The 26,596-nt window shown below is 42.7% G+C and overlaps 1 protein-coding gene across 1 annotated transcript in view; it reads left to right on the top strand.

The window, feature by feature from the left end:
• csmd2 (CUB and Sushi multiple domains 2) overlaps positions 1-26,596 on the top strand; it is a 235,903-nt gene that overhangs the window by 50,343 nt on the left and 158,964 nt on the right. The window contains exons 4-5 of the mRNA XM_020090893.2: positions 18,403-18,597; positions 23,182-23,389. Coding sequence (XP_019946452.2) covers positions 18,403-18,597; positions 23,182-23,389 — 403 coding nt within the window. The remainder of the gene's footprint in view (positions 1-18,402; positions 18,598-23,181; positions 23,390-26,596) is intronic.

Raw genomic sequence — 26,596 nt, 5'->3', positions numbered from 1 at the left:
ACATTACTGAGTGACACATAACTTTGGGCGGTGTATGACATTTTTTAATTTTTGGGTGAACAACAGTGTAATCTGCTGCTACATGTAATGTGTTCTGTCGGTTAAGCTGTTTTCAGATACAGAACACAAAGCTTATCAATCACTTGACCGGAACTTGGACTGTGTAGTGCCACTCACAGAACTGAAACACGACTGAATGCTTAACTACAGTGCTGTCACTGTAACCCACACTGCAAAGTCTGTTTGGAATTGTTTATATCTTGAACTGAATATCAGAGATGATGTTGTCTCTAGGACTTTTAAGTCTTTTTAACTGATCTGCATTGCTCTCAATGGTGCTGGGGATGATTCTGGCAGTTTTAGCAGCTCACTAGCATTTAGCAAGACTCTATTTTCAGGACCCGTTATCCTCGTAATTATGAGTCAAGTGTCCCAACAGTTTGAATATGAAGCTGTTTTTTAAAGAGTTTTACTAATCAGGAATCAGTTTGCTCCCACAAAAAGTTAAAGTTTTTCATTTTGTTTTAATGGTAACTTTACTTTTAATCTTGTTTGTTTGTTGTGCCGTAGATCTTTCAGAAAATGATTACCAAAGTATAAAAATTGGATGAGAAAAAAAGAAAGAGAGGCACAGTGATTTAAGAGATAGACCAGGGTGCTCTCAAAACGGAGAGGTAATGGATGAACATGTTCTTCCTCCTGCCTGTTGGAGATGCCTCATGAAAAGGAGGTCAGAAGAACACAGGGAACTTCACATGGCACATTTACTGCGCCGCTACACACTCCACAGCCATGCATTTTTTAGTCCGTGAGCTCATCTCCTTCAAAAAAGCATGAAGAACCTGGAGTGCTCTCGCTTCTCTGACAGAGCACTTTGTTATTGGGTTTTGACTGCATAAAATGTCACCCCGCAACTCTCCTGCCCCTCTTTCTGTTTTGTTTGACTCCTCCGAAAGGTTGCTGGTGTTGTTATTCCTCTGCTGTTTATATCTGGCACCAGTCTGGCACACTAATTCCGCCACTTTATGAAAGTGTGTAATTAAGCACCTTGGTTGGCCTCCTGTAAATGTCATCTGCTCAGCCCTCTGGATGATAGACTTTGGTGTAATTAATTCCAGCCCGAGATAACCCCTCTCACATCAGCCAGCTTGCTGTAAGTAAAGGTGAAAGTTCACCTTTTGAAAATGTGCCCTCTTTTCAATGGAGGGTGTTGGGATCAATCTTATTCTGTGTACAAAGTGCTCAGTAACCTCAACGACAGTAAGTGAGCCAGTGATCTAAATGACATGCTTAAGTTACAGTGGAATTTAATTACTTAGGCTGGAGTTTGAGGTTTGGATGCTGGCACTGCAAAAGCCAATTAAATTGAAGAAAGAGAAGTCTTGAGAAGTCACCTTGAATGTAAAAAGTGGAAAAGTGGAGAGGCGTATTGTTGGCTTTATTTTTTGGTAGCCTTGTCATCAGTGAATTTTATTAGCTGTTTCAAACTCTAAATAAAAGTATCTGTCAGTTAAACTAGTGCAGTGCCTGTTAGGAATGGGTTGTCAGAATTATTCCTTGTCATTAGGGAGTCCTCCTCAGACAGTTCCACAATACACTGTCACTTTTTATTGTTTGTGTGCTGGACGTTGTGTGCACAGCTTTTTATAAACAGTCTGTGGTGCTGAAAAGGGTCAGAAAACTGTGTGTTCATTCTTCCTGGTTTATCTGTGGTGAATAATTTGTAGTCGATGTTTAATTTTCTGTGTCGGCTATTTCACAGGTCTGTTAAGCAATAAATAAAAGCTATGTAATTCAGCTCGATTGAAAACATTGCAGCAACAAACTTATCATTATGCTTTTACTTAAAAGAGACAGAGGGCCCAACAGGAAGTGATTCTGCGAACGTTCTTGCGATGACTAAGGTCTGTACCCGTCATTGGTCACTCTGTCTGGGTCTGTCTCAGTCTGATATGCTGGGCCCTTTACAACACACATATCAAGTACAAAGCCAATTAGATTAAAGGTTTGCAAGATATGCATTCCACATACAGACAAAGACAGCAGGTAGACGACCCTCTCTCTCTTTCTCAAACTTTTATTCTCCTGCTTCCTCCCCCACCCCCTCCTTCTGTCTTGCCCTCCCTACCAGTCATTTTTATCCTCCTCTCCCGGCCTGTATCTCTCATCAGGATTAGTCTCCTTTGCTTGTTAGCGTGCTTGCTCTTTTTTCCCCCCCCTTCGCTCCTACGTTTGTCTCTCTGTACAATCCCTTTTTTGTGTGGATTAGTGCCTATATTGTCCTCGGATTAGGGTGTCATTGTTTCTGAGCCGGGATGAGGTAGAGACGTGTTTCTGAATACATATGGGTGTGTGTGTGTGTGTGTGTACAGTATGTTCAATATCCACATTTGAGACTTAGGTGATGAATCATCTTTTCTACACAGAGCTTCACAGCTCAAAGTAGAACACTTTGTAGTGTCTCTGTGTCATACTGTATTTGGCCTTTTTCGTGTTTATCTAATTGGCATTTGTTGATGCAGCACAGAGTAGGTGCTGCAAAGCTGTGAGGGAAACAGAGAAGTTGTGTCGACTCAGTTGTGTCGACTCAGGAGGCTCAGGTCATTGAGCTCAGACGCCAGGAAATCCCAATGTGCTTGTTTTCATGTCATCGTTAGTCTCTTATCACAGATGCTTAGAGAGGAAGAGGGGAGGGAGAGTATAGCTATAAGTAAAGCTATAAACTAGATTAGATCAGATACAACATATGCATGTACTTTTAAGACCGGGTGTGATGTCTGTGTGCTTCTGCCTTAAGAGCCGGATGAGATGTGGGCGTCTCATCCACAATGTCATCTTTTTCAGGACATGATGAAATATATTCTGAATCGCTGAAATGCTCATGGGAAAAATACTTTATGGTGAATGTATTATGTTTGTTAGCGCTGCAGATCTGCAACGTCTCACAGGCATCTGTTGTTCACACAGGGAGCGTGTCTGCTGCGTGTCTGTAGCGGAGCTGCTACTTGAGGTTTCTGGTACTGTATTTGCTCCAATAAAAATAGGCCTATGTACTCAACTAAATGCCAGTATGAAGCTGTGCATCCTCTGGTCCTGCCATAACAATTAAAACAATTGTTAAAACAAATGAATGGATTCAGAAATGTTGGTGTGCTTTTACTTTGAAACAGGTACAGGAAGTGTCTTTTGCAGCGTGGCACACGTGCCGCAGAGGCGCTGCTCACACAGCCTGTTTGGCCCGAGTGTTACCCAGCCAAATTATTTTTAAGTAGCATTTCAGACAATGGCTGATGATCTAAATGAGGGGAGCGATATTGAAGTGGATTACAGCAAAGTTTTACTGACGAAAACAGCAGTGACAATGAAGCAGCTTTAGACCCAGACTGCTGAACTGCTGTTCAAAGTTTAGTTGGTAAGGGACATGTTTTGAGGAGGAGGAAGAATTTGCTGGCTTCATTGCTTTTTTTGAAAAATGGCAAAAGCCAAATGTTGTTAACATTGGTAAGTATGTCAGCTCCTCAGGAAACCCTTGTGGTTGTTCAAATGTTTCAAGGGTGTTGGCGTGCTCGGTCAGAATGGGTTAAAGGAGGCATCGGTACAACAGGTGGGAGGCAGAGCGAGGTCTGCAGCTGTGGAGATGCACAAGAAATTCCAGGCAATGCAATATCAGACTTCTCATCTATTGTTTGTGACAGCCCGTTATTTAATGGCTTATTTACTCTTCTTATCGATCCAGAAAATGTTCAACTGTTGGGTATAAAAGTTATTCCGAAAGACGGCACACAGTCATAATCAATTTCCTCACGTTTATTGTCAAGCAGCTGTGTAATCAAAAACATTACGGTTGCCCTCCACGCATGTTACCATCCATGATGAAATACCCAGTGAGGGTTATAAAGAGTAACCAGTGCATTCCCTCGCTCATCACTTTAATTGATATCAATCAAGTAGCTCCTTCTTGGCTGCTGGGTTTAATCATTCCTCCATTTACTAGGCCGCTGCAATGCACAGCCATTCATCAGACCAGACTTATCGATCTGCCATTACCAATTCCCTCCACTCATCCCTTTCAGACCTTATCGACTGTCGAGTCTTCACTTGTTAGCCACCTGAATGTCAGAGGTCAAATTTAAGGTCTTGTGCGTTTGTTCAGGGAAGTTGTGATAGTAGTTGCGCCTTTGTTGACTTAGTGTTATCATAGATTTACTTTGAGGATATTTTTAAAGTTGTCAGTATTCACAGTTACTTAAAGTACCATGTGAAATCACGGTTACTGGGTTACATGGTCTGTTAATTGTCCCGTATTGGGTAGTGAATAATTCAGTGTATACAGTGATAAATCGCTGTGCAGCAGCTTTACAAATTGCACACATAGACTCATAAGCCAGGAGAAAATGTGGACAGAAATACACACACACACTTATCCTTCCCTCAACACAATCACATGGGTCAGCTGTGTTTGTTCTAGTTCATCTTCACTTGTAGAGAGTCGATGCTTGCCGAACTCTGTCGCATTTCCATTGTTTTGATGGCAGCGGTAGGGAAAACAGCCCGAGCTGTTTCAGGTTGATTTACTTGACGGAGGATAGACAGCGGTGAGGTGTCGAAGAGAAACAAACAAGACGAATATCTTCACTTATAGCCACACAGACGCTGGGCTCTTTGTGTGCCCCTGACGAGCATTACGCCGAAGCTCGTGGTGCAAATGCGCCATCACTGAAGCGTAAAGTGAAGACACACCTGTTTGTTTTGTGTTTCTCTCTCACCCGTCATGTGGCATCGCTACCTGCTCTATTTGAGGCCTTAATTCACAGTTGTTGTTTGGTGTAATGATGCGAGGACTGGGAACAAGCTGAGGTGTTGTTTCAAAGGGAGAAGGGACTTGGGGATGTTTGGGGGAGACCCAGTAAGTAACATTGGCGTCCCTTTGTGTCAGCTGAATGTGGTGTCTCGCTTTACATCCACTGTGTATAAGCTTTTGAACAATGTGAGTGACAAAAAGATGATCACATGGTTTATTCATGAGCTTGATTCCAAATGCCCTTTGATTCAGCTTCAGCATGAACATGGAGCTTTCTTTAAACATTGCCACAAAGGAATGCGTTGATTTTCATCTCTGATCATTTTCACAGGCTATTGATAGGTCTGAATAATGCATTCGATTGTTGTTTTTCCACCTGGAACACATGTGTTGGTGTTTGTTACACAACTCACCCAGTTTCTTTTGGGGCTGGATGTAAAGGCAGAAAAGGAACAATACAGAGAAGGTCGATGAGATGTTTAGTGGCCACCCCAAAAAAAGGTCACACCCTCTAATATTTAGTTGGACCGCCTTTAGCTTTGATTACGGCACGCCTTCGCTGTGGCATTGTTTCGATAAGCTTCTGCAATGTCACAAGATTTATTTCCGTCCAGTGTTGCATTCATTTTTCACCAAGATCTTATACTGATGATGGGAGAGTCGGACCACTGCGCAAAGCCTTCTCCAGCACATCCCAAAGATTCTCAATGGGGTTAAGGTCTGGACTCTGCGGTGGTCAATATTTGTGTGAAAACGATGTCTCATGCTCCCTGAACCACTCTATCACAATTTGAGCCCGATGAATCCTGGCATTGTCATCTGGGAATATGCCCATGCCATCAGGGAAGAAAAATTCCATTGATAGAATACCTTGGTCATTCAGTATATTCAGGTATTCAGCTGACCTCATTCTTTGGACACATAATGTTGCTGAACCTAGACCTGACCAACTGCAGCAACCCCAGATCATTGCACTGCCCCCCACGGGCTTGTACAGTAGGCACTAGGCATGATGGGTGCATCACTTCATCTGCCAAATCCAGGTGGCAACTTCGTTTTTGGCCAGGCAGTGTATACACCATATGAAATGAGGCAGTGTCCTTATGTTTGGAGGGGAAAAGGTAAAGTGGTGCAGAGGAAAGTTTTTATTCAAAGTCAGTCAAAATGAAGACATTTCCATTTGCAATGGAGCAAAACAAACTGTGATTTAATTGATGTTATGATTGCATGACTCACCGCATATAAGCACAGTTCAATAATCGGCCAAATGTTTATTATAGAATCACAAAAGGTTCCTGCTCTTGAAATGCATGATGATCGAAATATAACCAGTCGAACCACTAAGATTACAGGTAGAGCAGTGTACTCGGATTGGGAATTTATGGTAAGACCAACAAATCTTTCTTAGGGGGTTTTCACACACCTCATCTAGTGCGATGGTGGCGTGGGCAACCAACACTCCTGCTCTGTGAGAAAAAGGCTGTTATCTATTGCCAGCTGCCACACAAGCAGAAGCAGGCCCTTGGTTTACAAAAATGTGACCGTAAGAAATGAAGATGACAGGATGATTTGAGTGGTGAAGCGGAGCGTACAGAGCGAAGGCAGCACTGTGAGTTAGAGTTGTGCCAAATGCAGAGCAGCATGGAGTAAAGAGGCTTCATTCTGGCACAGGATACTCGCTCTGTAGGACTAAAATACTTCTGCCTACCTTTTTGTCCAAAAACACAAAAAAGTGTTCTTTAAATGATGATGTTGTTTTGATCATTTAAAGAGTTGCCAGATCTTTGGAACTGAGAACTGAGCCCTTCAGAGCTCATAATAGCAAAAATACATGTTTTTCCCTTTATTTCTTCTTACAATAACAACCATAATGTTGACTTTGTTCACAATTATCCTGTTGGGATAATACAATTACAGGACCCTATTTTATTTAATCCGCCCTACTATGCTGTAACAAATATGATTTGTCATATTGATTATACTATAGGCTACCAAAATAAGAGATGAGAAGAAATGTGGAGATTTGTGGTTTTTTGCTCCATTGGTGGTGGAGGTGTATGTGGCTGCACACTGAGCAACATGAGCAAAACAGCACACAATGCAGGAGCTGAGTAACGATGACATATTAAAGTGAGTCATATTGTAGAAGCATTGGCTTTTTTGATTATACAGCAGGTCAAAGTAAATATATAAAGACGGTGAATATCTTAACAATCCATGTAGAAACACACTCAAGGACTTTCTGATGTCGCCCACTTTGAACCATTGCTTTACTTTTTTTTTTTTTCTTTTTCATAACACAACACTAAGTAGTCATTATATCGCTGAGCTATCAAGCTACATTACGGATACATGTCAAAGGAGCTCGGACAGCCGTCCCAAGGACAAATGTTATAGACCATCTTCAAAATACCGCAGCACCTGCTTGGCTCATTTCAGCACTAATTGACTCACTATTAGTTGATGAGATTTACCAAGCGACAGTGGCAGGATTACGTCCGGCTGTGCATCAGTCTTCAATCAGAATCACATGACATGCCATGTATTTGTAAGAACTCCGAGCTGCAGTTTTAGCTTTGCAAACCTGAAACTAAACATTATTTTAACTGCTGGTGCTGGTGCCAACTGCATTGGCATCTTACTTGTCCCACTTGTGATCTTTAAAATATAGCATCAATACAACATTAACAGTGTCTGTCTGGATAAAGTTACTGGATATTGTGTATTTAATAGTTATATAATATAGTACACACAATATGACGACCAGCAGGAAATTACCAGATGTCAATATCAACCTCAGAACACACAGCACTGCATCACTGCTGGATAAGCTTTTGATTCCAAGGCCAGTGGGTCTGGATCAAAGGGATATTTTTGCGGGGTTTGAAGTGTAGAGAATCTGGAAATCCCTGGAAATGAGAGAGAGAGAGAGATCAACAGGGGATTATAGATCATTCATATATATAAATATATATATGTATATATACACACACATTAAATACATTTTGTCTAAGATGGTTTATGTTATTTTAGGTAATTCTTATCACACTGTTTGTTCGAGTCTTGATTATTTGCGACTCCATCCTCTAATCACTACTGTGCAGACTCCAAATGTGCAAGATGGCAGCATTCATATGCCCGATCATTTGTGCCTCCAGACAGTGAGAGGAAGTGGAGACACATTGTCCATCTTAATATATAGTATATGTGTTGGATGGAGACAACATTAACAATAAAATGTAAATAATGCAAATTTTTCAGTCAAAATTTCATCGATCTCAATGAGTCCTCAAAATTGACAAAGCTCCAATGACAAGGTGACGGGGCATATGTAAGAGTCAAAATATCACAGCCTGAGGGACAGTCAATACCCTCCCCCCTCCCCCCCGCCCCACACTCACACACACACACACACACACACACACACAAACACACAAACACACAAACACACACAGTTAATATATAATTAATATATGTATGTGTCAAAATATCACAGCCTGAGGGACAGTCAATGACCCACACACACACACAAACACACACACACACAGTGTTAATATATAATTAATATATGTATGTGTATTGATTTTGGTGATGTCTGGTTGTTCTTGTTTTGTTCTTTTTTTGTCATTGTGTACTTTGCTAAATTGTAATTTGATGCCTTGGCAACATTGTTTTCCTTCCTGCCAATAAAGCACCCTTTGAATTGAATTGAAAGAGAGCAAGTGAGAGGTTTAGGGGAAAAGCCAAGGTTAAATGAAAGTATCGATTAATCTTTCCAGTGCACCTTTGCTTCATCAAGCCATCACTTTCTCTATTCTCTGCAAAAGTCAGATAACAAAACTGATGGGAAATGAAAGAGGACTGAAGGGCACTTGGTCAGTCGGACGTCAGTCTGAAGTGGCATTGACGTGGAGGGGACAGCAGTGTTTGTGTTATATACATAAATATATAATATATTAACATGTGGATCTAGGTTGGAAGATGACCTGGATATGTTCACATGATAAAGATTCACAGATGTACTGCTCTGTAAGCGAAAAGATGTTTGTTTTGTCATATTCCCCACAAACCTGCATATTTTCGCATCAACACTTCCCCTTCCACTAAATCCTCTCTGGTGGGCCTTTACTGTTTCCAAGGCAACCTGCAGAGCAAGGGAGAGAGGATTGGCTTAGGGGAGACAAAATATAGCGAATAGTTGGCTTCTGGTTTGTCGCTCCTACATCGAGACCTAAGTATGATGATGTGTAGTCGACTGCCTCTGCATCATACATGTGTGTTGCACATGTGTCAACAGCTACTGACCCGATTACCATGTAATTTGGTGTTTGTTTGTTTATATTTTCCCCAGAGGATGAATGATAATAGTTTTCATGAACGTGGCATGTCCTCTAGCATCACCATTAAGTGGAAATATTCACTTTCAAAGAATAAATGGAAATGTTTATATTAGAAAATCTAAGAAAGCAAGGATACACTGATCCCAATTTTCCAAACGTTTAACTAATTCTGAAATAAGAATCAACCACTGATTAAATACACAACATGCAAATCTCACTGAGTGTAAAATACATTTTAGATCCCTGCATGCAATGTAATTGGCATAGCTGTAGCTACATCCCTGCAGAATGTTTTAATCACCTCATTCTCTGAAATTGTATAATTGAATACTGGTTACCTTGTTTGTGGGACGTTGTTGTTTTTTCTCTCTGATGTAGTGGATAGAGTTGTATTCAGGTGTTGTATTGAATATACAACAACTTCTTGCAGTGTACAGACATAATCTACTGAATTAGTAAAGCTTCATTTCCATTAACGTCACACTGCGATAGTTGAGTATCGCCAGCAATTAGCTGACTCAGTCATTAATGGGCAGCTTTTGTGGTAAACCGGTGCAGTGAGTGTTCACATGTTCTTGATTGTGGACAAACGTGTCCATGTGTGCACTTGAACTTTCACACGTGAACTCTGGATTTCTTTGATTTTTGTTTGCAAGAGTTATGTCAGTTGAGAGATTCGTCCTGAGAGCCGGGGGGATCTAGATGCTTCAAGCCAGACAGAGTGAAGGCTGCACACAGATGTGTCGATCTCTCCTCTCCGCTCCTCCAGCCAGGCCTCTCATATGTCTTCTGGCTTTCCTCGAGGTCTCCCATGCACCCTGATCCCTCTTAGTTTAGTCTCATATATAGTGAATGGCCACTGAATGGCACATTATTCTGTTTTGCAGGCATTGTCGGCAGCCATCAAATCTGTATGAGCTCTCTCTACACACCTAGCCACCTCGCACACAGCAACCGGCCCTTTTTACTGTACCTTCTATTGTGTGCATGGGAAATGAGGATATCTGGAGTTCATTCCGTCTGTATTTGTGTGTATTTTTTGTGTTTGATTGTGTGTGTGTTTGTGTGTGTGTCTTCAGAGGCACAAACCCCTTATACTCACTTTAGAACTTTGCCTTGTCAAGTTAGAGAAGCTTTACATAAAGCTGAGCTCTAAGTCAGACAGGGATTTTCAAAGTTGGATCTGTAGCCCCAAACCATTCAGGCAGTGACTCGCTTTCCCTCAGCCGATCTACATCTAAGGTGGCTGGGATAAATGTCTCTCTCCACTGCCTCAACATTAAAATAAGCATTGCAGGAAAATAGTGCTGCCGAAAAAACACAACACAGTAATGAAACGATAGAATTATGATGACATTCTTTGGGAGTATTGGGACAGTAATGTCCTTTAGTAATAACATGAGGACAGTGCATAGACTGTAGCTGCGTCCCAATTTGGGGGCCACATCCTTCAGAAGCCGTATTTGTAGACCAATCACAGAGGCGCAACTAGGCTGTTCCAATTCGAAGGCTCCTCCAAATGTCACAAACACATGTCCCCCCCCCCCCCACCACGAGCAACAGAGGCCCCACCGGAGGGATCCTTCCCAGTCCAACATATCCCACGATTCATTGAGCCGCATTCACAAACTGTTTTTCAAGAAAACATCAGAAGAATACATTTTTAAAACTAAGTACTCAACTAAACAGCTAATGGGACACGTTAAAAACATGTTTTGAACCTTTTTAATTAAACTTAATTAAGCATTTTTCACCCGCGGCTTTGTTGCTAGGCGATGGCTATATGGCCATAAGGGTTGTGTAGCTTTTGTAGTACTGCTGTGGCTTGTGATTCGTGTTTACACTGTTGCATTCATGTTGTCTGTTAATGCATATGCATACACACTATAGGAAAGATACATTGTGGCAACAATGATGCACATCAACAACAACTGTCTTCAAAAACTCACTGTGTTCCAACACTTTAAACTAACATATGCATCTGTCTTGCTGCATTTAAAACAAGTCTGATATACGTATTTATATAGCCTATGCCTATTTGTTCTCTGTTATATAATGCACATATTACCCAGATGCACACACACTCAGCTGAGTTCCTTTTTGCATTCCTCAGCCTCTCTAACCTAAAGTGATGGGAGTTGCCCGTCTTTGTCCGGCCCATGTGTGGGGAACAGGAGGCATTGATTGAATCGCTGCTTGACAAAGCAGAAACGGCTTATTGAGCTAATGTACCTGTGTGTTGGGATCGATTTTGCGATGTCACTTCCAAATACACAGTAGGAAGACAGAGCGGAAAGGAAGAGGGATAGAAAACGAGGAGGGAATGAGAAAGGAGGATGGGAGAAAGAGTGGAGTAAGATGTTCTGAGGCCAACTTTTAATCTTCACAAAACCAGGTTTGGCTTTTTAAACTCCAGCTATTCACGGCAAACAAATCTGTGTCCTTCTTTCTAATTTAGGCCCAGGTGCTGCAGGATGTAGCTCCTTCCTACCGATGATAAGGCTGCAACTATTTTTTTTGCCATCTGTCTATTTGTACCTCTCTCTCTCTCTCCCTCCCTCCCTCCCTTTCAAGTATGAGTCAGTCTCTGGTTTTATTGTCAACTTCCACGGTAACTCTCTCGACACATTTACGTGTGTACATACTTTCCCTGCCAGGTTTCTCTGTCAATCATTAGTCTTTTTTTCAGTTTTTATCCCTGGCAGACAAGGTGATTGCACTTGTGTCAACTGCACTGAGATAGGCTTGTCCACCCAGCTGTTGTTTTCACGTTTGTCACTTGTTTTGCTCTTTTCCTCAGTATATTACTTCTCACTTACTTCAGGGAGGTGTCTCACTCAGCTAAGCTCTTTATAACTTCAGAGTCACAATAAACAAATCTGTCTCAATCTGGGCGGACACAAACCTGCTTTTGTCCCAATTTCTGAGATGACTCATTTTAGAGTCTGACTGGATTTAAGCTGTGTCTTGCGGAGTTTGTCACGCAGTGCACAAGGGGCAGCGAGGAGCGAGCAGATATTCGTGACCGACAATCAGACGGTCGGATGCATTTCTGACATGTAAAAAATGTAGGTCGACCACTGCGCTTGTACGTGATTGTTTTAAAACATGGAGGCCAAGCCTGCAAGTTGTGGGAACAACATACCTGCGTGTTTGATCTTTCCTCCTCCTCCTCCTCCCGTCATGGCCGACATGCCAGTGACAAATGGAAAAGAATGGCACATGTGGTCAAGGCAGCACATCTTTCCTGTGTTACCTCCGCCAATGAGGTTGATGTTTTAACCCCTATCTATTTGTTTGTCGGTTTGTTAGTAAGCAAGATTAGCAAGAAACCTGATGGAAGGGAAGTACCCAACATTCATTTTAAAATGTTGATGCTCATCGGGATCAGTGGGTGGATCCAAAATTATTATTTTTTCACTTCCTCAAACATCGCCTAATAGGGTGTTTTACATTTTCCCACGGACTAATTCATGGATCTTGATGAATCATTCTAATTCTTACCAGTGTCCAAATGTGGCTTGATTGAATGAAACAGGACTGTTGGCAGGCCCCGGTGGAGATATATGCATAGCAAACAACTTCTTCGTCTTTGACAATAGCCAGACTGGTCCTGAGGGGCCAACACATAATGCACAGTATGAGTGGTGAGGTTGTGGCTTGATGTTCAAACCAAACAGTGTGAGAACATAAATCGTACGTGTTGCTTTTCCATTGCAGATGATTTATTCATACAATATGAACTGAAATTGAACTTCAATCTCACCAACCACCATTTCGAGCTACTGTGTCCATACATCTAATAAAATTGGAAACACTTCCTGATACAAAGCCTCATGTTACACAATGTCTTATATTTTGCAGCATTAGCTTTTTTTTGTTCTAGAGCTGTTTTGTGACAAATGTTTTCTACAGTATCCACGGGTATGTAGCCAGTCCCCTTTGCCTCGGGAAGGGAGGATGACAAATTGAGGAGCATGGCTTAAAGACACCCAGGAAGAGAGAGCACCAGTCTTATTAGGGTCAAAGGTCATCCCAGAGGAGATGAGCTTCATACCTACTCCTTATACACTGTCCTGTTTCCTCCAGTCACCGTGCAGGGATGAGAGGGGGGTGAGCAGGAAAAGGGAGGGAATAAAGGAATACAAGCAGATGATGTAAAGGACGGATGGCGTGATGGATGGTGGGGCTGCTTGCTCTCAGTGTGTGTGTGTGTGTGTGTGTCGAGCTTATGCATACGACTCTGTTGTTAGCTGGTGTGCACTGTAGAGGGGGATGCATTGATGGACGAGGAGCATCCTTTGCCATTTCAGCAATGGAAGAGCTCAAAGCATCTTGGCCCCAGGGACGGGCCGTGTCACACTCTCCCATCCTGGTGACTGATGGACCTGCCATGACAAAACACCTAAGTGCTGCTGTTGTGGATGGTGGATCCCTGAAATGCAATGTGGATCTCTCTCTGGAGGCTCTGAATCTGCTGGAATAATTTGGGAAATATTTCTGATGATGAAAGTGTGCGCAGGTGGTGGAAATTAATGGAGAGCAATACGCAGTCATGTCGCTAAATATTTCAAAATTGTTTTCTCATTATTTCTCTCAAGCTCCTCCGTGTGGGTTTTTGTGTTCCTCGCTCAGCATCTTTTTCATACTCCCTCCCTGTTTAGGGTTTAGCCTGCAGGAATAAATGGAATAGGTTGTGATAAATTAGTTTAAAGCACACACAAAGAAAAACAAAGGAAGAAAGGCTGTTTTTTATTTATTTTGCAGACTTTGGCTACATGGAAACTCAGCAGGGTTCTCCAGCTTTATTGTATTTAAAAAGAGACATTACCTTTGCTCATATTGTATTTTTGTTGACTAGAAAAAAATTATACCTGCTTTAGTGGGAGAGCAAATCCATCAGAACAAATCCAGGTGATTTTCAATAGTATTGTGAACGATGAATGTTTCTGTGTCGATGCTCCGTATTAAATACTGTCTGTTTTTTAGTATTAATGTTCATAGGTGACACATAAATTCACCTTGCAGGAATAAAGACAGTATTGATGATTCTGATTCATGTTAAAAAAAAAAAGGTATTTGCCACTTCAGTGCTCCAGGCATAGCCCTGTTCTGGGGATTGCACCAGTAATGGAACTATTAGACTTAATTTACTGCCCAAACTAATAACCTGAAATGGAGGGTGTGATGAGAAAATCTCACACACAAATATAAAGTGCATGCACACACACCGGCGCTCGGTGTTGTGCCCTCTCAATCAGCTCCAGAGCTATGAAATCAGTCATCTTGTTCATCTCTCTGTCACTCGCTCACACTCATACTTTTTCCCCTGTAACTCTCACAGCCTTTCGCATGCAGCTGCCATCTTCCTTCATATTTTGTCTCCCTCTACAACCTGAAATAGATCCTCTCACGGCAACATTTTGACTTGTCATAGTGTGAAACGCATAGGTGTAACTAATAGCATTAATGATGTCTCTGTTCTATTTCACGGTGCCAGTAATCTGTGCCAGAACACCAGCATGTAGAATATCAGGGCGCTGGCACCGGCGCATCTCAGTGAAATGCAGCCAGTGTTAATGTGTTTTAGTTACATGTGCTTTTGACAAGTCAAAATGTCTGACTGTGAGAAAGTGCTCTATCCCTACACCCTGCTCGTTACTCAATGTGACCCTCCTTCCCCTTCATTTTCTTGAATATTCCTCAAACTTTTCTGACACAAGTGATCCAGCTTACATGGCCACGACTGCAGGGGGGGAAGCAGTTACCTGCGTGCCATCAGGGCCCCCTGCGGCCATGCTGCAGCACTAAATCCGAAGTCCCGGTGGCGAGAATGCTAATCAGGCCTTGTGCATATGCTAATCTGGTAGTGATGGAAAGGAAGCTGTAATAAGGCGGCCTTGGCAAGTCAAAATAGAGGCTATGGCACAGTGGAGCCTGAAAGCGACAAGTCAGTCCACCATCAGACTCTGGGATTAGGCCGGAGGGCGAGTACCCAAGCACTTAACAGGTATTTTAAAAGGTAATTCAGCAGCGAGTCATTTAGGGCAGAATCGTCAGCATCTGAGCAGGTGTTCCGCCTTCAGCAGGTGACAGAAAACACCTGCTGTGAAATCAATGCTTGGGATGTAGCATGAAGAGCAACGTGCAGCTGCAGTTTTCTGCCCGAAGCGAACCGAGGCTGATTTTAACCTTTTTACAGCCTCTTAAAAGAAATGGAAATGTTGCGGGGGACGACAAGGATTTGGCTGATGTGTTTTGCTGCCGGCCAACAGTGCTGATACTGGATTTCTGAACAGGAACGTATATTTTAAGGTGCTGGTCAAAATGTAATGGATTAAATGCCTGTAAACATGTAAGTTTGTTTGTGTCTGAGGGCGGTTCTGATACTAACCCAAAATGTATAGAGATAAATACATATTTTTGTATTGTAAGAGATTAATGAAGTTTGTATTCTGTCAATCAAGGATGCCATCTCCAACATAAGACCCATACCTTTGTTTCATTTGTCAACCACCTTATTGCCGGACATGGGCAAACACAAACAGTTGACAGTTCATGTCCAAGCTGTGATAGCGTCAATAAGGCTCCCGCTGTCTCACTGTGTTATAGCTGAGTTTACCTTTTGTGATGTTTGAAGTTGAGTCCTCAGAGGTCGTGTTTGTTGTGTGATGGGTGGACTGGGCACAGGCTGTGTGCAGTCTGTTTATTTACCAGCCAGTTACTTCCACAGCTCAAGCTCTGGGACGCAATGTTGGGTAAAAACTGTCCTTGTTAAACCTTGCTCTAAGGAGTCTTAGTGGGCCAGAAAGAGGAAACAAACAAAATATAATTTTGGGCTCTACATTAAATATCAATTCTAAATCTACTAGTTTTGAGTGACATGTGGAAATATAACTGCTGAAAAAGAAAATGGAATTATAGTCTCTCAATTCCAAGAATCTTATTTATTCTTGTTTAACCTTATTCAGTCAGTCTTAAAATAAATTCCAAATGGATTGGACTTGTCAACATTATATTTTGCCTGAGCTGAAAAAAATAAGCCGTTTTCCTTTGAAATGTTAAAATCGTTTGAAATGCATTGTGAAGCTGCAGACATTTCATTTGATCGGCCATAGAAACATAGAGTGCACATAAGAGTGTGATGGGAAGGTGCCAGTGAGCTGTGGTGCTGTATAGGAGCCACTCGGTCCTCTCTGGATCTAAGCCCGATCCCCGTGGAGAGACCGAGTTTCATCCAAAGTCCAGCACATGCTCTGGCCAGCTCCCCTCTCTGAGTGGGTTGGGGGCGACTAAGCTGGATGCCAGGGTGCATGTGTGTGTGAGATGCACACCTATACAGTATTTTAGCTAGAGATCTTTTAGGGGGGTTACCCACACACTGCGTGTCATCAAGGAGAGAACGCAATCATGTGACATTTACTGGAACGTAACAACAGAAGAAAGAGAACAAGAGGAGCGAGAGATTGGCTGAACTTAACTTGAACTTGATTTACATTATGAAACACAATTAGACAATGCGAATGCTTATTTGAATGCAAGTACATGTCAGGATAAGCAGCAATGTTCAACATGGCATCGCTAAGTGTTGTGACAGCAGTGGTTTTCTGAAGCACGTTAGTTGGAAAAGAAGAAAATGTAGTTCTCTTTAAAGTCTTTTTGTTGTTGGGCCAGATATAATAGAGATCGTGCATTTTGGGTCAGATACACATTCTCTGGTCCTCAGGCTCTGTGCTTCAGCACTTGGCGTCTGAAATAAAATAATGGATATTTCATTTAAGTGCCAAGTCTAAGCTTTAATAAGAGTAAGGTGTGCATCAATATCGAGAGCACTGTGTGGGAGACCTTTGAGCACATAGCGCTTTAGCTAATTTAACAAATGCACATGAAGTCAAATAAAATCACCATATTTAATAATTTGTGGAAGCTTCTTGGCAGACAATGACCATCTGAAGTCTCGGATCCACAGACATCAGCATCCTCTAGCTTCTCTGTTGCTCCAGTCCTTCACTGCAGCCTCCTTCAGCTTCTTCAGGCTGCTGTGAGATCTCTCTGACTTCAGTCTGCTCTTTACCAAGTGGGACATTGTTCAGTCAGACTGAGATTAATCAACCTCTTTGCCCTGAGAAGCTCTTTGGTTGATTTGGTTGTATGTGTTGGGTCCTCGTCCTGCTGTTATGAAATGTCATCCAATGAGTTTTGATGAATTTGTCTGAATCTGGGAACAGAATGATCGTTTGTCCCTCTGACTGGATCCTGCTGCTTCTGTCAGCAGTGAAACCATCAGTAAAAGCCAGTGTGCCAGTTCCTTTGGCAGCTGTCCTACAAACACAAGTCACAACAGAACCATCGCCATGTTCCTCAGATGGCTTTGGGTCAGGAGATGTTCCTTTATTTTCTTCCAATTCTCATTTTCCCATTATTGTCTTATCAAGAGTTACACATCTTTTGATGAGTCCTCAGAGGTTATGCTCATTAAGTCTTCTTTTGACCGATGATAAAAGAGCAATTCGCTTACATCCTGGAGAGCATTCTAATCATCCGCTGCAGTCTTAAAAAGGGGTTTTCTTCATGCAAATTAATTTCTGCTTATCCATAAGAGTTTCAAGTGTGCAGCTGCCCATGAAACATTCAGTAGCCAAACATCCAATGACCCGAGAAGCCGTGCTATTTGGGCACTGTGTTAATAGAGCTCCATCTCACACAGTTATACAATATTAATGCAAACATACTCACTCAAACATCGAGACTCGGTTCATATTTTAATGAAGTGTATGTTGTTTTAATTTAAATTGAATGTGCTGAAGCAGAGAGCCTGAAGAACAAAAAGGGCCCAAATAGTTATGGTCTGGACTGTATGTGGTGAGCAGATGGCTTGTGTGTGTGTGTGTGTGTGTGTGTGTGTGTGTGTGTGTGTGTGTGTGTGTGTGTGTGTGTGTTTATATCTTTGTGAGGACCACTTTCTGCATTAACCTTACAGAGTGAGGACATTTTGACCAATCTTCATTCATCATTCATTCATCATTCATTTATTTGTGATGGTTACGATCAGAGAAAGGGTCTAGTGAATGCATTATGCCAATTACTGCCCTCACTAAGATATAAATACAAGAATGTATGTGTAGTTGAGTATGTGTCACCAGATGCTTTCTGAACTTTTCTCTCATTTTCTGGCTCTTGTCAGCACTAACGTGACGCAGTACCACAGACTCGACCACAAATTGACTCATTAACTGTCCTTCTCTCCCTCTCTCTACTCAGCTTTGCCCAGCTACACTTGTGGTAATCCTGGACAGCTACTCAATGGCCACCAGCAGGGGTCCACGTTCAACATCGGGGACAAAATCCGCTACAGCTGCAGCCCGGGCTATGTGCTGGAAGGTCACACCACCCTCTCCTGCCTTGCCACCTCAGTGGGTACTGCTGCCTGGGATTTCCCCCTCCCCTACTGCAGAGGTATGCAAGAGAGACAATTGAAATCTGTCATAACAGTACTTAAGGTTTTAATCTTGCAATATTTTGGTCCACAAGGTCAACATTTTAATTTTACTCAGTATAAATGGCTTGGTAGGGAATATTTGTAAGCCCAAAGACCGTCAGTTAGCTCAGAGATATCCCACGGATGATCAAACATCTGATAAATATCAAATAAATTGTGACTAATGATACAAATGGATAAATATCACAAAGAAAAGTTGAACTCAGCTGTAAAGTCTGGGTAAATGAACATCAGAATCAGGGCCTGCCCTGTGTATTTGGGCTCCTGAAACAAGATGGGGGCCTTGCAGAGGCTAAATCAACGTTTTTAAAATACAGTTTTGACCCTTATTAATTTGATGATTCAAGTATTATTAGTATCATTGCAATCAATGTATGTTACACATACATGCAAGATAGATTATGCTACTTCTTCCCCTATTATAGGTGACCTATTAAAAAACTAATATCTTGTCACTAAGCGTTCCTCATCTAGAAAATATATGAATTAACTTAATTTTCACTGTCCATCCACTGAGGGAGACTTGTACATACATCATTGTTGCCAGTTTTGGATCAAACAAACGTGACATCACTTGTTGCCTTTTTATGCAAGTAGCAAGCAGTACATCATCAAATATAATTCCATGAAGTACAATGTATGACTAATGTATGTGAAAGCACATATACTGTCACATACAGTATATACTTCAGCTGATTATCTGCTAAAGGGTTATACAAATCTTCAACTGGAACATGAAAGTCAACATTCTATCTGTTGCCCTAAAAACCATAAAACAACCTACAACTGATTTTGAATTGATGAAGACGAGTCAAACTTGATTAGATACTCTTAATTCACCACATCTCATAGCCTACACACCTTTATTTACACTTGCCATCATATGACCTAACAAGGTTTTCTGCAGTTACACTGATATCTTATTTACCATGACAGGACCACATGTGTTCGCCTGCAGTCAGGTGCTCGTGCCAGTTGTCCTCCCCTCACCGTTAGCGAGCACCCCTGCGGCAGCGACACCTGCCAGTGTGTGTTGTCTGACTCAACATGACATAGCTTTGGAAAATAGTTCACTCAAGGCAAAGGTGATATCATTGTGTATCGTTTCACAGGATTTCACTTTGTGTGAAACTGAATCTGTCCATAATTAAAAGCATGTGCGTCACACACGTGCACGTTTGTCTTTCTGTGTGTCCGTGTGGCCAATGGCTTGTGTCAGTGTGCCTGCTGAGCGGAGCGCTGAGACACTGTGCCATCTGCAACAAGGCTGGGAGTCAGGAAGCCCACATAGGAGCACACATGGCTGGGCAACATGTGCCAACACACTCCCCTCCCACCCAATCACATGTTGTACATGCTGCACTGTCCAGCTGAATGTGAAATCATTATGTGTGCGTTTCGTCATCTCATTTAACACAATTTCATGCATGAAAACTTTCAAGAGCTCTGTCTTCCTTCTTCCTTCCATGTTTTCTCCATGATCCACTGACTCTTTGCCCACTCTGGCCCCTGCCAAGAGAGGAAAACGCCAATGCACTTGAGGATGTGATTATGCCACTTTTTCAGTAGCAACTAGAAATATACCTCTACCAAGCCCCTGCAGTCCCCTTATGAAGCCACATAAAATCAACTTCATTAGAATGTGCGTTTGGATCTTCACCAAACACTCACAAATATCAGTTTGTTCATCATGATTCTTGAATTATTCCCTGAGAAATCAAGGAAATCATTGAAAGAAGCGATGTTAAAGATGTTGTGCCCCACCAATGTGCAACATTGACATGTATATCGACAACAGATAACGTGCCAATACGTTTTTTCAAGCTGACAGTCGTGCCTGCGATCAAATGAGGTCTTCAGTGCCCAATAAAAAAATCAATGTATACACCTGAGTGCTCCTTCATGATGCATAAGTGCATTGTCATTGTTCCTCCTATTATTATAAACCTATTTGTCAAAAAGCAGAACTCTTCTGTGGGAGCCATGGAGAACATTTTGGCACATTCACCTTTCTGGACCGAGGAGTAGGCCTGTGTGCCAGCACTGCCAGGCCATAGATAATAACTACCTACAATATCTAAATATATATTTTTTCAATGCATAGCAAACATGAGTGATTTTATCTCTTGCAAGCATCACCCATAACTTAGTTCCCATGACACTGGAATCGAAGGGGCTCCTTACACAGACAGCCTCCAGATGAACTCTGTGCTGTTCAACCGTAGAATGTGTCTTAAAATATGCAGCTGACTGAAGAACATGCTTTTTTTTGATGCCGAGTAAACATATATCTAATTTTACAGCCTGCATGCATTAACCCTAAGTTGTTTCTCATGACACTTAAAGAAATTGAAGTGGCTCCGTACGCTGTGCCAGCATATAAATACACCATGTCCTCTTCATCAGTGGAAAGCTACTTCATCTATGTAGCTGACTGAAGAACATACATTTTTTTCAACGTATGAAAGTGAATGATTTAAGATGTTGCATGAATTGCCCATGCTTCCCCATAACTTGGTATCCATGACACTCAAAGGAATCAAAGTGGCTCTTTACACTGACAAAGAAATGCAATAAAAAGCTTCTCAATATCTACAATTGAGTGAAGATTCTTTTTTTTTTTTTTTTTTTTAATATTCTAATGACTTTCTCGCTTCCTTAACTTGGTAACCATGAAACTCGAATTGAAGTGGCTCCTTAATGGAAACCATGACAGTCTAAAAAACTATGACTGAGGGAGAACACCTCACACAATGAAGGGTTCAATAGTAATTTTTGGTTTCATGTGGTCAGAGCTATAGCCATTGTTAGTTTTCCTTCGGGGCAGGGATCTTGCATCGGCCAGCAGCAGCCGGCACAAAATGCAGAGAACGAAGGAGTGAGTCAAGGTGAAGGGGGGAGTTAGGAGAGTCAGATACTTCCCTTCAAGTGTGAAGAAATTGCCTCGTGTAGAATACCAATGCACTTCCTCATCCTTTCTTCTGTCTGCCTTCCACTTCCTGTCACTCCCACTGCAACAATCACCTGTCACCCCTCTCGCCATCTCCCTCTCTCTCCATTGTCCGACCTCCCTCCGCACTTTCCTCTCGCCCATCCCCGCTTGTCACCTGTCATCCTCCTCATCCCCCAGTCTTCTCGCCCTTCTGTTGTGGTTTCCCTCCTATTCAAGTTCACACCTCACAGGTTCCTGCTCGTCCGTACACTCCCTTGCCCTCCCTCAGGGGGGTTGCCGCAGTGACAGGTAGGATGGATGATAGACAGGGCCCGGCGCCCCCAAGCTCCTCCTCCCCTCTTTGAAACACCCCACTAGCTGGCCACTAATGAATCCCACACCACCCCTGGCACACGCACACACATTCAGGGGGTGTCATTCAAAACTTACTTTGATGGATCCCTTCTGTTTACCAGCACACCCTGTAGTGATCAAGAGGAATCGCGGACCACAGCTCACATGATGCGATGTTGTAGAAATCTATAATGAACATATCAGAAACTGGGCAGGAGAATCATCCTGGCACAACATTAAATCCACGCTTCATTATTTAATGTTCTCCTGAAAATGGTCTCGAGGAGGCAGTTGGAGTTGCTTTGATTAACAAAAATATGAATTAATCAGAACTTAATCACCTCCCTGCATGTTGCATTGGGTTGCGTCACGCATCCTTCCCTGCTGACTGTAAATGCACCGTAGAGCATTTTCAAATCGTATCGGTGGCCCATGGTGAAGATTTCAGACAAAGGAAAAATATTCTGTAAGTCAGTGTTGTGTCAGAATTTCCAATTCCGGATCTTGAAAATGTGCAGTTGAGCAAAAACAAAACATAATTTGTAGCTGAAAAAAAATATAGATATATTTTATTTTATGTTAGAAAGCAAACAGGGTTCCTGACAAAACTTCCTCTAATACAGTTCCCCCTAAGTTAAGTCTCTGACAGTTTGGTTTGACTTTTCTTGCTGAATCATTGTGTCTGTCATTAGTGTTATCAGTCTGGAGCATCTCTGTCCAGACAGTGTGTCCTCAAAGGGGTTTAATCAGCTTCAATCATAATTTTCCTTAATTTATACGTGTCCATATAGAATTTTATTTTATACTACTGCATTTTAATATGGCAATTCTGTAAAAAACAGGATTAAATTAAATGTTGCATAATACATTTGTGGTATTATAACATCACGTCTTTCCTTTAACCTGTGGCTCTCGTGTTGCATCGTGTTGTGGGTCTTTTGTAACTTTTAGAGGTGTGCAATGCAACTCCAAGCACTGGGTTTAAATAAGGTTGCCTGCTGTCTTGTGTTAGGTGTCCTGGCTGATATTAAACACCTTGGTATCGTTAACACAGGAGTAGACCAGACCAGAGACAAAGACAGATTTTACTCTGACTATTTCATGGGTCAGACTTGAGCTGCAACCTTTACCACCCTCGCTTCCCGACTGTTTCCATATTTTTATACACCTTCAATTACCTCTGCACCGCAAGTCTTTGATTATATTTGTTTTCCCTCTTTTAGTAATCCTTGCTCTCTCCTCCGTTCTCTTGCAGCTGATGACGGGTGTGGGGGCACGCTGCGAGGACAGAGCGGGGTGATCACTACTCCCAATTATCCCGCCGAGTACAACAACAACGCCGACTGTACCTGGACGGTGCTGGCAGAGCCGGGAGACACCATCGCCCTGGTGTTCTCTGACTTTCAGCTGGAGGACGATTATGACCTACTGGAGGTCAGCGGCACAGACGGCTCCTCTCAGTGGTGAGTTTGAAGCCTGCAGCATTTCGTCTGGAGTGTGAACTGAGCTGGGGACATGAAGGGGAGGGGAGTCCACTGGCACTCCACCTGCCCACAGGCCCTTTTACACGAGGGGACGAGGTGGTTGAAATATGGTGGTGAAGGCTGGGTGTGTCAAGTAGAACATAGGGTGACTTCCTCTGGACTGTTGCTGTCTGTGGGGAACATAAGAGGAATAAGAAGATAGATTATTTTATTCATCCCCAAAGGGAAATTAGGAACATATAGATCCAAACATCATCAGGGTCATCAGAATATGTCCATGGCTTTTTCCCCCATCAGGGTTTCATGTCTGTGGTTTTTCAAGTTTAATTTGAACACTCAATCTTGGTCATTCACTCATTCTGTCAATTACTCAGTCTCACACAGACACACGTGCTCGGCTCTAATGATGAAGAGCTAGGATGTCCTGGCGTCAGTGTGGGTCTCTCACCATCTGTGGCAGCTCCTCCTCTCTCTGACAACTCTCTCAGCTCAGGAAGTAATTAGTGAGCTCGATTACCACCGCCAGCCACATAGTGTCGTTTTACCCACAATCACACACACTTACTCTCTCTCTCTCACCCACACACAGTAGCCCATACGGGCCCAAATAGAAATAAGTATCTGCACTTTCAGCCACACTCTGATATGTTTAGCCTGACTCTCACTCAAACTTGCACAAACAGACAGACTCTTCCACACAATCTCTTAAATGCACGAGAAAAACGCCCTTGTCTTGGATTGAAAACTAAAAAAAGTTGCAGGTTTAGTTTCAGGATCTTGATGTAGATATACAGTTTGGATCAACAAGGGAGGACAGAGGACACTTTGAAGTTACAGCCACAGGAAGTCGGCTGGAAGGGACAAGCCAGAGCACTGGCAGAGCTATTAAACACTTGAGGGGGGGGAGGGATGGAGAACTGTTGATACAGCAAACAGGCTCAGAAAGAATATGTGAGGAGTCATCTCACAGTGACTCACGGAAACTCGTGTCACTTTCACTCTTTCACTCAGCGGTTAAGCAATGACACTTCCAGAGGAGAACTTGATTGATTGACTGAGAATTGTGCTTTGTAGTCTGATATTAAAGTCTCTTTGAATGTCTGCTCGGCTGACTGAGGGTTGGAATCTCACACACGGCATCCTGACTATGCTTCTCTTGCCGGTTTTACAATGTCATCAGCTTCTGTCCCAGACTTTGATTTGCACTCAGTTGTCTTGCGGGATGCCCGAATCTCCAAAGGCGCCGTCATTTTTGTGGTGATTTTTGCCGGGGGCGCCCATGGCAGCACACCTGCAGCGTTGCACTGTCTTAGGGAGCGAGGGAAAACTTTGGGGGGAAAAGTGTCTCAAAGAAGGGAGAAGGGCTTTTGGCAAGTGTTGCGGAGCGCAAGTCACAGTTGATCATGCACATTGCAAGGAAATGGCAACCCAGGGAACAGAGGACATGGTGCAGACATGCTGGCTCGCCTCTATTGTTTCATTTCTTTCCAGACATGCTGGCTTGGGTTTTACCAGCATAAAGTTTGACTTAAAAACATCTCGTCCAAAAACATAAAAACTCACCAGCCCATTTTCAACTCAGTCAGTTTATCAGTGAAGCATCTAAGTAGCTGTGTATCTATAATTTGGCAGTGAGCAGGGAGCAGTTGGGATGGACGAAGGGGGCGACAGGGTCAAACAGTGAGAACGAGCAGGACACCAGAGGAGAGGAGCGGAGAGGAGGGCAGGACCTTTGGAAAAGAGGATGGACATGAAAGTGGAGAATTGGATAGATTGGGTGGAGGGTTTACGGCCCTCCAACCGGTGGATAATTAGAGAGGTCAGGTGGAGCGCCATGATGGTGCTGACCTAAAGCTCACCTCCTCTCTGTGAATGACTGTGAGCCCTCGCAGAGGGCTGTGGGGCTCACTTCCTACTTCTCTCACCATATAATTGGACTGGGCGGGAGGGAGGATGCATCGCAATTTCCTCCCATTATCCAGAAATTAAAATAATCCGGATACAAATGCCACCATCTTTTTGGAGTTAGATTCTGCGCAGTAGCTATCATGGGATGGTACCTTGGCAGAGTGACAAGAACTATCAAAAATGAAAGAAACCCTTCTTTAGAAAAGTTATCTAATCTTTATACTTTGGCTTTACATTCAAATAATGTTCTTAAAACTTGATTGTACATGGTGTTGTACGTGACTTTTCATCAGAAAATACAAGTTACCTGTTTTCTTTTCTTTTCCCTCTTCTTTTTAAGTTCATGTCTCTTATCTGAGGTTCGGAGGCAGGAACTGATTTATCCATGTTACCTGAACAAAACAGTCAGAATGAAAGTTGCTTTGGAGCCTGTGTATCGAGTAAGCATCCCATCATCCCACTGGTTACTTTTACATCAATCTGTGGGGAGTTTTAGGTGTAGTATTGATTGATACCTGACAGACAGGTTGCCTGGTCCAGTAGAAGAAAATACGCAAAGGGTCAGGGTCAAAACCACACTTCGCTGATCGATCTGCAACAGCTCAAGAGAAAGCGATTCAAGTGTGCAGGCTCCACATAATGTACACTCCCGTTGTGTCTGCGTCTGTGCTGTGAGCGGAGGAAAATGAACCAGAATAAACACCATCAATCACCAGCACCAGCATCACCCCTTTGCATAAGTGAACCTGATTTTGCTCACTTGGGTTCTTGTTTACCGAACCATCCGGCGATTTTGATTGGCGGCCCTGCAGCGTTGGCATTCTGGGAAGACAGCTGGAAAAGACAGCACAGGCCGACTTCAGGAACTGAGATGTGCAAGCGTATTGAATGTGGCAGTGGGATGAGCTGGTGAGAACAGTGACTAAATTCCACCTCCACTCTGCATTACCCTGAAAGGACGTCTTCAGTGCGGCTTGCCCAGGGGAACATATTACTCTGCGATTACACTGTTTGTATCCACATTGATTTTCTTCCCCATCACCATCCACTTTGAGGCAATGTAAATAACGCCTGACGCTCACCAATTGCCAGATTCTCATTCGCCTGCTTGCTGCTAAGTGGAACTCACAGCTATTTGACTTGTAATTTTCTTTGGCGCAGTATTGTTAAGCAAAGCACCGTCATACATTTTCATCTACCAGCAGTACTCTCGCGCAGCACCTTGGATACTGTAAATAGAAAGAATACAGTGTCGGAGTCTGTACTTGAAAGTACTCT

Source organism: Paralichthys olivaceus, chromosome 20 (genome assembly GCF_024713975.1).
Source record: "Paralichthys olivaceus isolate ysfri-2021 chromosome 20, ASM2471397v2, whole genome shotgun sequence".
In the NCBI taxonomy this organism is placed as follows: domain Eukaryota; kingdom Metazoa; phylum Chordata; class Actinopteri; order Pleuronectiformes; family Paralichthyidae; genus Paralichthys; species Paralichthys olivaceus.
The sequence above is the reverse complement of the archived record's forward strand: the minus strand, read 5'-3'. Positions and strand labels throughout refer to the sequence as shown.